Source organism: Limulus polyphemus, unplaced genomic scaffold (genome assembly GCF_000517525.1).
Source record: "Limulus polyphemus unplaced genomic scaffold, Limulus_polyphemus-2.1.2 Scaffold2818, whole genome shotgun sequence".
NCBI lineage: Eukaryota > Metazoa > Arthropoda > Merostomata > Xiphosura > Limulidae > Limulus > Limulus polyphemus.
Window position 1 is genome coordinate 86899 of NW_013668428.1, and position 16117 is coordinate 103015.

A 16117-nucleotide genomic window follows, 5' to 3' on the forward strand; every position below is an offset into this window, starting at 1 on the left:
TAATTAAACATTAATCTGGGAGTGCGTTAACAATCTCTATGTAGGGATGGGTTAGTTACAACCCAAAGTACTAATCACGTTCTCTGAGCAGTAAGCCATTATGTGTGTTATATGGAAGTAGATAATCTACCGTATATCCCTTATCGCATCGCGCAGCGCCCTGGTCATGACTTATCTTGCTTCAAAACTAACGTCTATAGATTATATTATGGCTCTTTATATAATGGAACTGAAGAAATTGGTGCAATGGCGCCTTTCACCCAGAAGTTACAGCTGCACTGGAAGCCAAGACTTCGACTTGTAAAAAGTGCAGAAACTAGTAACAAAAATTTTTATTCTAAAATTGTTGGGATGGAAAAAGTTCAGAAACTAGAGACAGGCGGAAATTTGCGTTACTCATTCCTTCATTCCACCACCTAAAGTATATATGCATCCACTCTGTTAGTGCACTGGATGAGTAGTGGAATCTGATCTTTTCCCATCCCATCAATTTTAGAATACAATTTTTTTGTTACCAGTAAAGAGAATTATTTCATTAAATATTGTATTTGACCAATGTGACACAAAAGTACATGAAGGAATTTGTTATAACATCAATATGTAAAGCTGTTCGCTTGTAATTTGTATGATTGTTCCACATTTTATTAGAATACGTACAATATTCAGTATCCAATGTTATACTATAATTTCTCTAATCTAGTAAGTATTTACTGTCAATTCGAAGTCACTAGATTCTCCTGGCTCAATTATTATAAGTTTTACACGTTAATTAATTTTTTATTCACACGTTTCAAGAGTAACACTTTTATTGTTATTATACGTTGTGAAATTGAAAGGCATGTCACACGTTCATGCAAAATATCAGTGTATTTTATGAACGGTACGTTTTTATCGTTTTCTTAGACTAAAAATAAGGATAGATTTGTTTAGATTCTTGCATGGATTTTATTGAGATTGTTGACCGAAAGTGCAAGTTGGAAATGTTACTGTTAATAAGTTAGTAAGAGTCGTTAGGGTTAGAAAGACCCGAACTCAGTCTAGCACTAACATTAACAAGAGGTTTTGTTTTTGTTAAAACTTTCTTATTATTTGTTTTTAAAATGTATATGGCAGTGTTTTGATTTCAAGTTTTTCAGCTATACATATGCATATATTGCAAAACTTCGTTGAACTTGAAGCTCGTGCTTCATTATACTCTTGGGACATTCTTTTCCTACCTTTTAAGGTTTCAGTAACTAATAGTAATATTTTCTCTTGTTCAGGATATATTCAAACTTCCAATAGTGTGCATCTTCTAGTATAATACTGCACTGCAATTGTAAATTCATTAAAGTATTCTTGTGGCTTGCTTTTCTAGTGAAACTTAGCAATTAATTACATTTATGGTGATGCTGAATTACATGTTGATAAAGTTCTTCTGTGGTATGTGCTACATGTAAGGATATGTACAACAAGTTGAATGTTTGTCATTATATTACAGAGAATCAGTCTAGAGGTGAATGTACATACAGTATACATAATACAATGAGTGTTAGTGTGAAGTAGTGCCAACAGCTGATCACTAGTGGTCAGGCAAATTAGTGTTTACTGGTGTGTAGTAATTACATCTTGCTGATGTGTTTCAGCTGTGGTAGTGGTGAGAGGTGACCACTAGTGGTCAGGCGAATTAGTGTTTACTGGTGTGTAGTAATTACATCTTGCTGATGTGTTTCAGCTGTGGTAGTGGTGAGAGGTGACCAGTAGTGGTCAGGCTAAGTAGTGTTTACTGGTGTGTAGTAAGTACATTTTACTGGTGTGTTTCACCTATAATGATACTTACAGCTGACCACTAGTAAATGTTTCCTTAGTTAGTAGTGGCAAAATATTGGTCTCCAGAGCTGGCTATGTTCCAGGCACTACACTCTGGATTACAAAGTGTAAAGCAACCAATTGTAGACAATGATTTATACAATAACTTCCAGAAAGTGATTAGTTTCACAATTACAATTTGTCAGTAAGACAAATGGCATCACTGTAGTTCATGTATTCACTTCTTTCTTGGCAGGTGAAAAGTACCATTCAGATGAACAGCTGGGTAAGTAATGACCTAAGCTGTGCCATGGACATGGTAAAAATAAAAGTTGAACCTGCATCTAGTGAGGAACCACATGATTTGTTGGAAGTTGTGTTACGGGAAGACAACCATTCTCTTGAAGCATCTCAAAGTAAGGTTGTTTATGAGTACAATGTTAGAAAAAGCCATTATACCTTACTGTTATCAACAGACAGGTTTTAATGTTTCCTTCAGTGTATTTCAGTAATGTCTTGCTCATAAAAGATATTGTTCAGTATATATTAATTTAAAAAGCACCTGGATATGTACTGGTTAGTGGGATAGCTCAACATAAATTTCCAAATGTATATTTTGACAAAGTATGTTAGTCTCAGCTTCAAGTGATGCAGTGGTGTTTCTTAAATATGTTGTAACAGTTGGGCATGTATGTGGAATAGTTCACATTTTGAAGGCATTGAAATCACCATAAAATGCCCTAACTTAACGTCAGGCCAAGTAATAGAAAAATAAAATTTAGCATTTAGAGTTTTTGAAAAAAGGAAGGAGGAGGTCCCCCCTTTTTTATATAAATTACCTCTTTTAAAGAAAGTTTGCACCTTTTTTTTTCATGATTATTGCTTGTTTTCAAAGGATCCATGTCAAACAGAAGTCTTCTTTGTTTAATTTTTTCATCAAATTATACACAATTTATGACAAATAAAGAGAAAGGGCAAAATGATTGAACTATGTTAATCTAATTTTTTTTATTCAGAAGTTTTCTTTGTATGATTGAAAGATGATAATTCAAAAAAGTAAAAAATTGGCAAGACAAAAAGTGGGTGGAGGCAGCTGCAAAAAAAGGAAGCGGGCAGGGAAGCTAAACATGTATATATTTTTGTTTACTTGGTGTTCTCAGCAATTTGCTTATAAGTTGTTCTGTTAAAGTCTTATCAGTTGTATAAAACATTTTGTTGGGTGTTATTTCATAGGCTTGAAGCTATCACTATTCTGTGAAAGTAGCATTATTAAGATCTCATAGTTTACTCATGATCTGTGTTCTGTGAGATTATTTGGCAAAATAAAAATAGCAAAATACAATGTACTTAACGGCCAGAAAAATGTTTTACCTGTTCAACTTGAAGATAGCTTTACTGATGGGACTATATCTTCTGGTACACACAGTATTTCTTGTATATCTCTACTACTTCATTGAAACACAAATCCAATATTCACAAAACTGAATTTACTGACTAACTGCTTTAAAGAAATACACTAACAAATTTACTAAACCATTGTAACACTAACAACTCATTTACTAAGCTTATAATAAGGATCTAGTACTTAAGCCATGACCATCACGTTACACAAAAATGCTCTCTGGCTAATCAACAATGCAAACATTTAAATTAAAGATTATATCATACAATGTTATTTTCATATGAAACAATGATTGCTTATAATATGACTTTTGTAGGATTATAAATTTATTATGATACAGTTTTTATATCTTATGTAGAATTATAGGTTTATTATGATACAGTTTTTATATCTTATGTAGAATTATAGGTTTATTATGATTCAGTTTTTATATCTTATGTAGAATTATAGGTTTATTATGATACAGTTTTTATATCTTATGTAGAATTATAGGTTTATTATGATACAGTTTTTATATCTTATGTAGAACCTTTGGTTTATTATGATACAGTTTGTATTTTTATCACTCGTACATAGAAAAAATAAGTTTGTGAAATAGTGAATTCTATTTTTAATTTTGTTATGGCTTTGTTTACCGTTTATTTATTATTCCTTCTATCATTTAGTTCAACTATGAATTTTTAGTTATGTTAAAGCAGTAACTTACCTTCTGTGTAGATCATGTTGATTTTGAATGTTTGTATTATGAAACTGACACAAGCTTCCACGTATAGATATTAATGTTGTGAAAGATTATGTAGATTTATAGTAATAGCTAGTCTCATGGTTTAACCACTAAATAAAAAGCCTTCCTTGATCTTGAAATTGAGTTAGTTCACGAGATAAAGTTAGAAATAATTATTGCTCGATATTGTTCTTGATATTGAGAAGTAGTTAAATTTTGTGTTATTCTCTAGTGAATTAAATTATTTCTTCAATTTTTTTTTAAAATTTTTTATATTTATTGAAATTAATAATGTTGAGATTTATGTCGAATGGTGTACTAATGTTTCTACCTCGTTCTGGCCAGACATGGGTTTACTAAATGTTTTTTGGAAGTGAGTAAAATGTGTATTCTAGTTGTTTGAAAGTTTTATTTTGGATTTCTGTTGTTATATTTAATAAATTGTTTTTGTTTGAACCCTGGTTGTAGTGCAGTTTTGTTTAGACCATTACAAGCTTTGGATCTTGCACACAAAAAAGAAATGTTTTTTGTATTTGTAATTTGATTACTCAGGGACTTAACTCAAAAATCAGGTACTGTTCCTAAAAGCCAGTATCATCTGATCATGTTATATCAGATACATTTCAGGTACTTCTCTACAAGTTATTAGTTTTATTTCTAAACATATTTACCTTTTGTTATTATATTTCTGATCTTCTCTCTCATATAGTGTTATTACTATTACGTGAATTGAAAGTATGGCTGTTTAAGTAGTTTATGTGAATTGAAAGTATGGCTGTTTAAGTAGTTTACGTGAATTGAAAGCATGGCTGTTTAAGTAGTTTACGTGAACTGAAAGCATGGCTGTTTAAGTAGTTTACGTGAATTGAAAGTATGGCTGTTTAAGTAGTTTACGTGAATTGAAAGTATGGCTGTTTAAGTAGTTTACGTGAATTGAAAGTATGGCTGTTTAAGTAGTTTACGTGAATTGAAAGTATGGCTGTTTAAGTAGTTTACGTGAATTGAAAGTATGGCTGTTTAAGTAGTTTACGTGAATTGAAAGTATGGCTGTTTAAGTAGTTTACGTGAATTGAAAGTATGGCTGTTTAAGTAGTTTATGTGAATTGAAAGTATGGCTGTTTAAGTAGTTTGTATCAATTTTCTTGCATTTACCTGTAAATGTGGTACTTTGGTAATCCCAACTCGCATTCAGGACTGAACCTGCGACCTTTCACACATTATATGAATGTTCTAGCAACACAAAATTTTAAACTCATAACCACTAGTTACTAATTTTTCTCATATATTTTTTTGACCTCCTACAAGAAGAATTCTTCTGAGACCTCTTTCATGCAAGGAAAGTGGTCTATCTGAGCTAAAAGGTTACCTTACTTAGCTAATGAAATCAAACTAACCAATTCTTCCCCCTTTCAAAAACAAGGCTTGCCCTCATGCTTATCTCAAAGTCATTGGATGACCATCAGTTGGGTGTCAGTCGTCATAACCCACACATGGGATTAAACCTGGGATCTCTCATATGCCATGCAAAAGCTCTGTCAACTGAGCTAAAGGGCTATGCTCTGATGTTGGGGAAATGGTCTTGTGAGCACTAAATATAGCAGATATGGTGTAGTTGACATATTGTTATTATCATACATTATTTGTTACGTACATTTATAACTACTTATTGCTAGTGAGGTACTTTTTTAACCATTAACTACCACATTTTGTCTTTGAATAACATTTATATCAATTCTCTACCCTTAAAGCTAACTATATTTAGGGTATTATATATATGTAAGTTAGTACTGTTTGATTTATTTCTCCTCTCCAAATACAGTGAGGAACATTTAAGATACATACTTATATGCATAAGTGGGTGATACTTTTTAAAATTCTTTTTTCAAACTACCGCCATACATAAAGTACTGTTCTTCTTACATAACTACGTTTAGCTATACTTAACACCATTGAAGAAGTTGACAATTATATATACTTCTTGGTTTCATTCTTTGTATTTCAACCTAGTGATTGAATCTACATTTTAAACATTTATCCGATTATCCAGTCTCTGAGGAATTTAGTGTAATTCTAGAAATAAGATTGAATATTTTTTTAACAGATATCATTTCAAGACTATTATATAAATATCTTATTTAAATGACAATTTATGGAAAATCAAGCTTGTGTTAATCCCTTGTGCATGTGTATTTAGGACATTTAGGTAAAAATTAAAGGATAGAACATTTAGCATGATTTAAAGCAGACTAAATAACATCTAGTAATTTTTATTTCTGTTACAGACACAAGTGAAGTCTCTCCAAGTGTTACAGAAGCACTCAGAACTGTTCCTATGGAAACATTTTCACAATCTATGTATGGAGTAGTAAATAAGATAAATGAAAATTATAAAAAAACAAAGAAGATGGAGGTAAAGCCATTTCTAATTCAACTGTTTTCCTTGTCTCATCTTTATGTAACAGACCTACAGTTTAGTGGATAAAACACAGATCTAAAACAGCCAAATGTTAATAAAAGTTAAATGTTAATAAATTGTTTTCCTTGTCTCATCTTTATGTAACAGTCCTACAGTTTAGTTGATAAAACACAGATCTAAAACAGCCAAATGTTAACTTGTGTAACTTAGATACAAGTTTCAAGCTGTTAAAGCAACTGTTCACGAGGGCAGCAGAGTGTAAGGTTCTTTAGAAAAATGAGTAGCATGGATTCTCAGTATATTGTAAAGTTGGACAGTAATGATGAAGACTATTGAAATAACAGCTAGAGAAGGGAGCTCTAAGTTGTTAACGTATGTGGAAGTTAATGCTGGAGGTTTTTGAAATATGTTTTAAGTCTAACTTCACAAATGAACTATGTCTAAAATAAATTTCTCTTGTATACTAATTTTGTGTTTCTCTTTCTTTGTCAAAACATGTTTTCAGTATTCACAGCACTTAATTATCTAACTGACTAATCTTTGGCAGTAAAAACTGACTAAACCATGCAATAATTACTCGTTAGCTAATTCATTAACTCTAGCCTAACTTGCTTTTTTATATGAAGCTTCCTAAACTTTGTAGAAATTTTAAGACATTGCATTAATTGAAACTTCTTTCCACCTAAACAAGCATACAAATTTCTGGAAATATCTAAATCAAGAACCAATATTTTCATTAAAGAAGTTTAGTAATTAAGAGTAAAGTTGGGCAGTTAGTGGAATTTACTAATCAATCAATCATCTGGCTCATAAACCCTATGCATATGGGAGTAGAGTCGAGTCAAAGTGCATATTATGACTTTTTTTTTTACACTTACATTGAAAATTTAATTAAATAAATTTATTATCAATAAGGGATCAAAACAATTTATAATTTAAATTTAAATATTTTGTAAGTTTTATTTTCTTAATCTCTTAAAAAATATTTAAATTCTTGCTTGTCTGTGTCATGTCTTTGGTTTAAGTTGCTCATTTAAGGTTTTATTTCTACATTTATGTGATTTTATGAGTGTCCAACTAATTAAAAACACATACTATAGATATTGAAAAGCTATAATATAAATTTAGAACCTTCAATCTTCTTGCTTTAACATAATATATATATATATATAACTAAAAAAAAAAGTGGTCAAGCCCACATAACACACTCCTACCATGTTATTGTCTTTCAAAAAATGTTGGTAATTCTTTCTGATATTGCTGTTGGATTGTTTATAACCTCAGAAAAAGCAGATGTTTCTTTACAAAATTTTTCATTTTTTTATTTTGCTGCCCAAAAAGTGGATATTTAGACTCAATTTCATTGCTTGCAATCATGATTCACTACTACGAGCAGTTGATGGTTTTGTTTTTAACCTAATAAAACTCAGCCGAAAGACATCCTAGAATAGAACAATACTAAAGTTTCAAATAGAATTCCTCTTATTATTACCTATCACTTTAAACTCAGAAAGATTTCACAAATTCTGAAAAAGATTTTAATTTCCTGCAACTGAACGATCACCTTAAACAAATATTTCCTGAAGTTCCATTGTTTCCTTCTGAAGAAAAGACATCCTTGTTCACACAAAAGTGAATTACATCCCACCATAAATGGTTGTCATTCATGCAATAAAGCTCATTGTCAAATCTGCAAGTTCATAAAATTTACTGACTCATTTTCTGACAAGCACAATCAAAGAAACTTTAAAATATTCAAAGAAATCACTTGTGTAACACAAAACACCATTTACCTTATACAGTCTAAAATATGCAATCACCAATATGTAGAACATACACAAACAGCTCTTAGAGAACATTTCAACAACCAATGTTTATAGGAGTAACTTACATGTTTGTTACTTACATTCTGTACATATAATAAAAATTCTTGACAAGGTATACTCATGAGTAACTCCTGTGTTATATACTTCATTACGGTAACCTGAGCTGCACATTCACAGAGTGATTTACAACTTGTTTGGTGGGGTTATTAGTTAGACATGGTTCAAAGCACAATACAACAATAAATTAAGTTTAAACAGATGTATAATGTTATGAGTTATAGTATGGAAACTCTGATGGTTACGACGGTGAGACGGTTCATTCACTCCATCCATGTGCTACTTTGTTTCATTTCTGTGTTGCTCTTACAAGATATTTTGCTGCTTTAAATATTTATTACATCGTCTATTGAACCTTTCCCTTCTGAGAAGTTTACAGTCTAGTTAAAAAGTAATGGAATGGTTTTTGACCCTCCTGAAAGTGGGATGGTATCCATCCTCACTCCAAGCACTCCTTGTGAAGTTAGCTCCTATTTATTATGGTTCAATTCAGATAGAAGAAAAGCATGCACAAATTGAAGAGTGTACAGCAGTGTGTTTCAGTTGGAATATACCATGTTATTAATATGTTACCTTATTATAATTGGTGAAATTCTGATATTGAGGAAGATAATGTTTTTTAATAACCTGAAGAGGATATTATTAACGAATCTGTTGCCTCAAATTTTCACTTATCATATTAGTTTTATTCCAGTTCACTACAGGGACCTGAAGTAGATTGTTCAAAAAATATCAACAAAATTATCATCTCATTCTCACTTGCATGAAGAAGTAGCTTTTCTTCACATGTCATCAACATGTAATTATCTCTTCCAGCTAATCACGATGGTGGTTATAACCACTCTTCAGTCATAACTGAATGGTCCTCTCATAGTTGGACACTTTTCCATTCTCAGTTTGGATTTCCATCTCTTGTTTGAGGAAGGACAACGTTTCTTAGTTAAGGAATTAAATTAACATTATATTTCCTTTCAGAAGCAGGCATCTGTTGGCACATAACACTACATGACATATCACATCATTACACACTTACTACATAACAAATAACTAATTTTAATTATAACTGAAATTTTATGCAATCATCTTATTTAAGCCTAAACTGTGATGCAACTCTCATGTGTTATTGGATGTACAAAGTGTTTATTGTTTGTTGGTTTGTAACTTAGATTTATGTAAATTTTTGTAAACATATGACACTCTTGTTTGCTGAGCTGTAGTGTATACATACTTACCTGCTGAGTTAGGTACTAATTTTTAGTCAGCATCTTTGGTTGGATAGCATTTTCTGTGCATGCATTACTTTATACCAGTGCTAGAGTCTAATATATAAAATGAGTTTGCATATGTATATGTGTCCAGTAATGTGATTGTCTTCATGGCTAAGCATGTGAATGTGACTTATCTAGTGTTCATGAGTCATAATTTGTAACTTGTGTTGATAAACAGTTCCCTGTGAATTCATTATGTGCCTTTACTGAGCTAGTCGAGGATATTGTAGACAACGTAGCTTACAGCTGATGATTCTGTTGACTGTTCAACATTTTAAGTGAAAATACAAGCATTTATCCACTGATTTAAACTGACTGTTTATCTGGATAATCAAGTTGCCGTATCAACAGTTCTTCACATTTTTTTTGTATCTTTTTGTTCCCTACTTAGCAATGTACAGAGTTTTTTTTATAAATTAATATAAAGTTTAATTAGCAGATATCAAGTTCAAAGGGTAGCATCTAGTTGGCTAGACCACTAGAGGAGACTGATTCTCTTTTTCTACTTATATGTTTTCTTGTGTCTCAAAATTATATGCCCGTGATTTACAGTGGTATTAACAACTGAGATAGGCAAAAAATAAATTAGAAATGAATATTACAATTATGATGACAGTACAGTCTGAGAATATTAAGGGCTTACTATTATTTGCTTTAACAGAATTATTAGGCCTTCCAGTAATAAGGCTTGTGACAGGATGAACTTGATAGATATAAGCTTATTTTGATAACCATTCAATCTGTCTCTGTTGCATAGTTTGTTCATGAAATGTTTAATAAGAAGGTCCTTGTAAATATTATACCCAAACATCTATAGATTTTTTTGTTGTTGATTTTGATATGTCAAATGTGCAAATAACTTTTTGTTTTTAGATGACAGAGCCACTTAGTGACTTGTTAGGAGATGCTATCATTTCCAAGTTCACTGAAAATGCTGGTGATAGTAATGTGAAGAAAGAGAAAGTGGAACAAAGCACTGAGTTGCAGCAACTGGACTATGGGTGGGAAAACACAGCAGGTGAGTGCAAGCGTTTCTACAGAATTGTGCAACAGTTATATAAAGTATTTCACTTTTCATCATTTACACAGTAAAATCTAAATCAGTTATAACAAGTTATTTATTTCTTGCTATGTACACAGTAAAGTCTGTAAAGCCATTGCATCACGTATTGTACTTCCTATTGTGGTGTATAAAGTAAAATCTGTAAAGCAGTTCGATAAATTGTTATGTATAGATAGTAAAATTACATTTAGTGTAAAATCTTTGTATTGTTGCTATGTTGGCAAATATATTTTTTGGGGGAACATACCCCATGTTTCAACACAACATTGGTCTGTCTTGTTCATGAATATTCCCCTCCATTATGCCTGGAAATCATTGGTTGCCAACTTATTATTATATTAATGTAAAGTACTTCCTTACTCAAGTATCAGTGCTATCACTGGACCAAGTTTCACAGATCATACTTGAAGAAGACAGACCAATGTTCTGTTGAAATATATATGAAATAAATCATTTCATTATGGTTATAAATTGTTGTTTTCCAACTTTATATATTAGCATAACGTGCTTCCTTACTCAAGTATGTTATTTAATATGAACTTTTCTACCATACTAATCTCAGTAATTTCACTTTTGGCTTGCTGAGTTGAGACAAGAGATAAAATAGCAAAGCATATCATTATAACTTTCATTGTTAAAAGACTGAAGTGTAATATTACACTGTAGTCTTAAGAATTAGATTAAGATTGTTTGAAATTAAATAGCTATGGTAATGTGCATTATTCACAGAAAGTCAAACAGGTATTTACCTTGAAAAATTATTTGTACTAGAAGTTACAGATGGCAATGATTCAAACTACAACCTGAAATGATAAATATTTAGCATTTCTAATAACAATTGTAATTGTTGTTTCTCTTCTTATTGTAGAATCAACACTTCAGATGAATAGCATGGGTGGAAAACCATGTTCAACACAACTGTTTTTGATAAAAGAAGAAGTTCCTAGTGAAATAACAGCAAGCCACTTTAATTCTTTAGAACTTTCTGGGAGTAAGAATATGAGAAGTTGTGGAGTCTGTAAGAAAACCTGTACAACATATTACAATCTGAAAAGACACCAGAAGATTCACACCAGAGAAACAACGTATAGTTGTAATATCTGTGGAAAAGAATTTGGACGAAAAGACAACTTAACCAAACATCAGAAGATCCACAAAAGAAAATCTCACATTTGTAATGTTTGTGGCAAAAAATTCTGTATGTCTGAAGTGTTAAGAGAACATAAGAAAATACATAATAAGGAAAAATTTTACGGTTGTGATATCTGTGTTAAAATCTTTGCAAGTAAAGGAGACTTAAAAAAACATTATAGGATTCATTCACTAGAAAAACCATATAGTTGTGGTGTCTGTGGTAGAGAGTTCTCACTCTCTTCCAACTTAAAAAGACATCAAAGAATCCACTCTGAGAATAAAGAATACAGTTGTGATGTTTGTGGAAAAGAATTTGCTTTGTCTAGGTACTTAAAAGAACATCAGAAGATCCATACTGGTGAGAAACCATACAGTTGTGATGTCTGTGGTAAAGACTTTACACAGAATTCACATTTAAAAACCCATCAGGCTATACACACTGGGTGGAAACAATACCCGAGGGAAAGACATTACAGTTGTGGAGTCTGTGATAAAAAGTTCTCACTGTCTTCCAGCTTAAGACGGCATCAAAAAATTCATTCCGAGAATAAGGAATACAGATGTGATGTATGTGGCAAAGAATTTGCTTTGTCTAAATACTTAAAAGAACATCAGAGGATCCATACTGGTGAGAAACCATACAGTTGTGATGTTTGTGGGAAAGACTTTACACAGTATTCACATTTAAAAACTCATCAGACTATTCACAGTGGAGAAAAACCACACATTTGTAGTATCTGTGGAAAAAACTTTACAAGTAAAGGTGATTTTAAAAGACATCAGAGGATTCATACTGGAGGAAAATTGTACAGATGTAATATGTGTGATAAAGAATTTATTTCATCATGGAACGTAAAGAGACACTGGAAGACCCACAATAGTTAGTACCAGACAACAGAAATATCTGAAGTAAAGGTCTTTTAAGGGACAATAACTTAAAAACTGGGAAGCCTGAAATGTAGATAAAGATTTTATTGTTCTTAACGCTGTACTTCATCTTTAGCTTAAGATAACCCAAATGAAGTTGTGAATAAACATTCAAATACCATCACTAAGTTATGAATAAGCCACTGGTCTATGTAATCTAATGTTTAACATCAGGTTTTACAATTTTATCTTAATTTTGCATTCCAGTAAAACAACTGTTTATACTTCAATTTATGAAATACACATACAATATTTATATTATTTTGCAGCTTGTTACATATGAAATACATTTGAGGGAATATAGAAGTTTTGATTCAAAATACGGTTTCTGATGCCACAATTCTGTTAATGTTGCTATTTAAAAATGAGTTTCAATATTAATGAATTTTCTAGTTTTGAAAAAATATATATATACGGTGTTTAATGTGGCTAGATATACAACTTCTAACATGTTTTTATAGGGGCTCTTCATGGGAACCCTGTGGGGTTTTCTGGGGATATCCTCTCACTTTTCCCTTCCACTGTGAGCTGTATGTTGTCTTCAGCTCTGGCTCTACAGACGTGGTTCACTACCCTTTATAACATTTTGAGTCACGATGCTATATTCTTGCCCGGCTCCATATATATATGGGACCTTCTTATGGCCCCGTTTTTACAACATGTTGAGTGTGATACAATTACTGTGTCCTTTGAGTTGTGGGTAGCTTCTGTGCAACAGTGATCCACCTTTTGCATCGGGTTCCCTGTTGGAGCCAGGTGTGGCTCCAAGTGCCATTTACCGATCCTACCCTTCACAGCCCTGCCTGTCCCAGCTTCCCATGGTGCTGCAGTTCACCGTTCTTTGTGGCGATACACGGTATTCAGGCAACAATTCTGGTGACTGCCTGGTGAATTCTGGACAGGTGATAGCTCGTCTGGCAAGTTTTGTTCATTAGAGCATCTCTTTCCTTTCTGAAGTTCGGGTTCATAATGTTCTACCAGAAGGTTTTGTCATACCCTTTTCCCCTTTCTCCTGTTTCCTTCCTCCTCCTCCTCAGGATCCCTGGTCACACCAGTGTTTATCCGAGGCAGTACTTGACCCAACAGGTTATCGTACCTGCTCCATGCGGGTTTTACTCCCATCAGTTTGCCCATCAGGGTGGTATACCTTTTTAGTTCCCTACCCTTTGGTCTGAATTCTGTGCTACATGTTTCTGTTAAGTGGTTCACCCCTTTGCTCTGCATATTCAATCTCTGGGGCTGAGCTTCCACGTGTACATGGATGACTGGCTTCTTCCCTGCCCATTCCAAACAGGAGTTGGCCAGTCCTATTCGTTATTTCCTTCTTGAAGCTGTGCAGGTGGGATGGTTGATCATATTGGGAAAGTCCGTCCTTCATTCTACCCAATACCTTGTACATCTGAGTGTTTTCTTCAACACTCATTTTGGTCGGGCCCAATCTTCTCCTCTCTGACTATGGAACTGGCTGCTGCTCCCTTGCTTACTACTGGCGAGGCTTTATCGTTTTTGAGAAGGTGGTCGTCTCTGACACCTCTCATACCCCTTGGTAGGGCTCATATGCATTTGCTTCAGTGGGCCCTTTATGATCAGTAGAACCTTGCACAAGATTCCTTGGATGCTCCTATTCATCTTCCATCCTCCTTGATGGGCAATCTTCATTGGTAGTCGGACAAGGACTATACATCAGTGGGTGTCCCGCTTCCTCCTCCGTTGCCAGAGTTACATCTGTTCACTGATACATCCCTTCAGGGATGGCGTGCATGGTTCAATCACTAAGAGGTTTCAGATCGTTGGTCTGCAGAAGAATGTTCTCTTCACATCAACGTCCTGGAATTCCTGGCTGTTCATTGGGCATTGAATCATTTTCTTTCTATCAACAACTGTTGCCTGGTTATGATCCATTCCAACAATTCTACAGTGGTGGCTTATATCATTCATCAAGGTGGCACTCAATCAAAATCCCTGTGTTTTGAATATTGGATCTTCTCTGTTGGACCCACTCCCATCACATTCGTTTGATGGCGAGTCATATTCCAGTTGCATTCAATCTGGTAGCCGAATGTCTTTTCTGACTGGATCGGGTTTATCCCATAGACTGGTCCCTACATCCTGCTGTTTTTTGGTACTGTCATCATTTGGGTACTCCCCATATCGATGCATTTACCTCCATCACAAATTACCTCAGTTTGGTCCCCCAATTCCCCACCCTAGGGCTTTGGCAATAGATGCCTTCAGCCAGGATTGGCCCCACCTGTTTCTTTCTGTTTATCTTCCTATCTGATTACTTCATTGGGTAGTTTCCCTTATTCACGTCCATCTGATTGTACCTTACTCACCTGCTCAACCATGATTCCCTCCGTTCCTTTGGCTCCAGGTGATCCCTCCTCTCCCTCTTCCCTTACTTCCAAACCTATTACATCAACCACAGTCGCCGGTTCTACACACTTCCCGTCCTCTGTCTTCACACCTAGCTTTTTGAATAGAGCTAGAAAAATCTGTCAAAAAAATTGTATATTATTGTAAGAAACTCCAAATGAAGATTATTACCATATCAGAAGAGTTAGCACTAGCCAAGCACAGGCCTCGATTTCATACTCTAATGGGGTCCCACTATAGTTGCTGTATTTCACTTCACGATGAATATGTGTAAGAACTCAAATCCTTATTTGCTAAACTATGTGTAACCTGTTTGGTAGCACCACAGACTACTTTTAGTTTTTTGGAGTTATCTACAGTATATTTAAAATACATCTATATCACTTACAGGAATACAAATGGATGGAAAAGTTGAGTAACTTGAGGTACATACACCAGAGTGGAAACAGTTGAAGGGAATTTATATGAACGTCTACTTACCCCTACCTTCTTACTGTACCACTATATCATGTTTAAAATGTTTGTACACAGCCTGTATCTGATAAAACCATGGTTAAAACAATAAAGTACTGGTTTCGATACCTGTGGTGGGCAGAGCACAGATATCCCATTGTATAGCTTTGTGCTTAACTTCAAACAACAAATACTCTATCTACACACCACGAGAAAGACAAAATTCAGCTAACGTAACGATTGTATATATTCATAAAGTCTAAAACATAATTTAATTTCAAACTTTTCTCTTCTATTACAGAACATAGGATTTCCAAACCATCTTTAATTTCATAAACAAAACGCTTTAACTTGGTGATTTTCGTGTTTCTCTTCTAATATTTTGTAATAGAGCGAATATTTACTGAAGCTTAGTTTAGATAGTTTATATAATTCTATAGATATACCACGTGTACATACTTACCAAAGTTTAGTATAGATAGTTTATATAATTCTACAGATATATCACATGTACATATTTACCAAAGCTTAGTTTGGCTGGATTGTATAATTCTATAGATATACCACGTGTACATATTTACCGAAGCTTAGTTTCGATATTTTATATAATTCTACAGATATACCACGTGTACATACTTACCAAAGTTTAATTTAGATAGTTTATATAATTCTACAGATATACC

General features: G+C 33.4%; 1 protein-coding gene across 8 annotated transcripts; it reads left to right on the forward strand.

The window, feature by feature from the left end:
- The first annotated feature begins 9 nt into the window (after nt 1-9).
- LOC106467978 (zinc finger protein OZF-like) lies at nt 10-15562 on the forward strand. 8 transcript variants are annotated; one of them, XM_022396243.1, is made up of 5 exons: nt 10-90; nt 2045-2204; nt 6197-6324; nt 10355-10499; nt 11413-15562. In XM_022396243.1, exons 2-5 carry the CDS (start codon nt 2063-2065, stop codon nt 12561-12563), a joined length of 1566 nt encoding a protein of 521 aa, XP_022251951.1. In that variant the 5' UTR covers nt 10-90; nt 2045-2062; the 3' UTR covers nt 12564-15562. The 8 variants fall into 8 exon arrangements, with proteins under 8 accessions (XP_022251951.1, XP_022251949.1, XP_022251950.1 ...); XM_022396241.1 differs by lacking the exon at nt 10-90 and adding an exon at nt 99-319; XM_022396242.1 differs by lacking the exon at nt 10-90 and adding an exon at nt 99-307.
- The last annotated feature ends 555 nt before the right edge of the window (nt 15563-16117 follow it).

Bases quoted from the DNA above. Each gene is read 5' to 3' on its own strand.
- LOC106467978 (XM_022396237.1), top strand. From the start codon at position 112: ATGGAAGTAGATAATCTACCGTATATCCCTTATCGCATCGCGCAGCGC. The intron at 2,205-6,196 runs GTAAGGTTGTTT...TTTCTGTTACAG, and splicing joins TTCTCTTGAAGCATCTCAAA to ACACAAGTGAAGTCTCTCCA. The intron at 6,325-10,354 runs GTAAAGCCATTT...TTTTGTTTTTAG, and splicing joins AAAAAACAAAGAAGATGGAG to ATGACAGAGCCACTTAGTGA.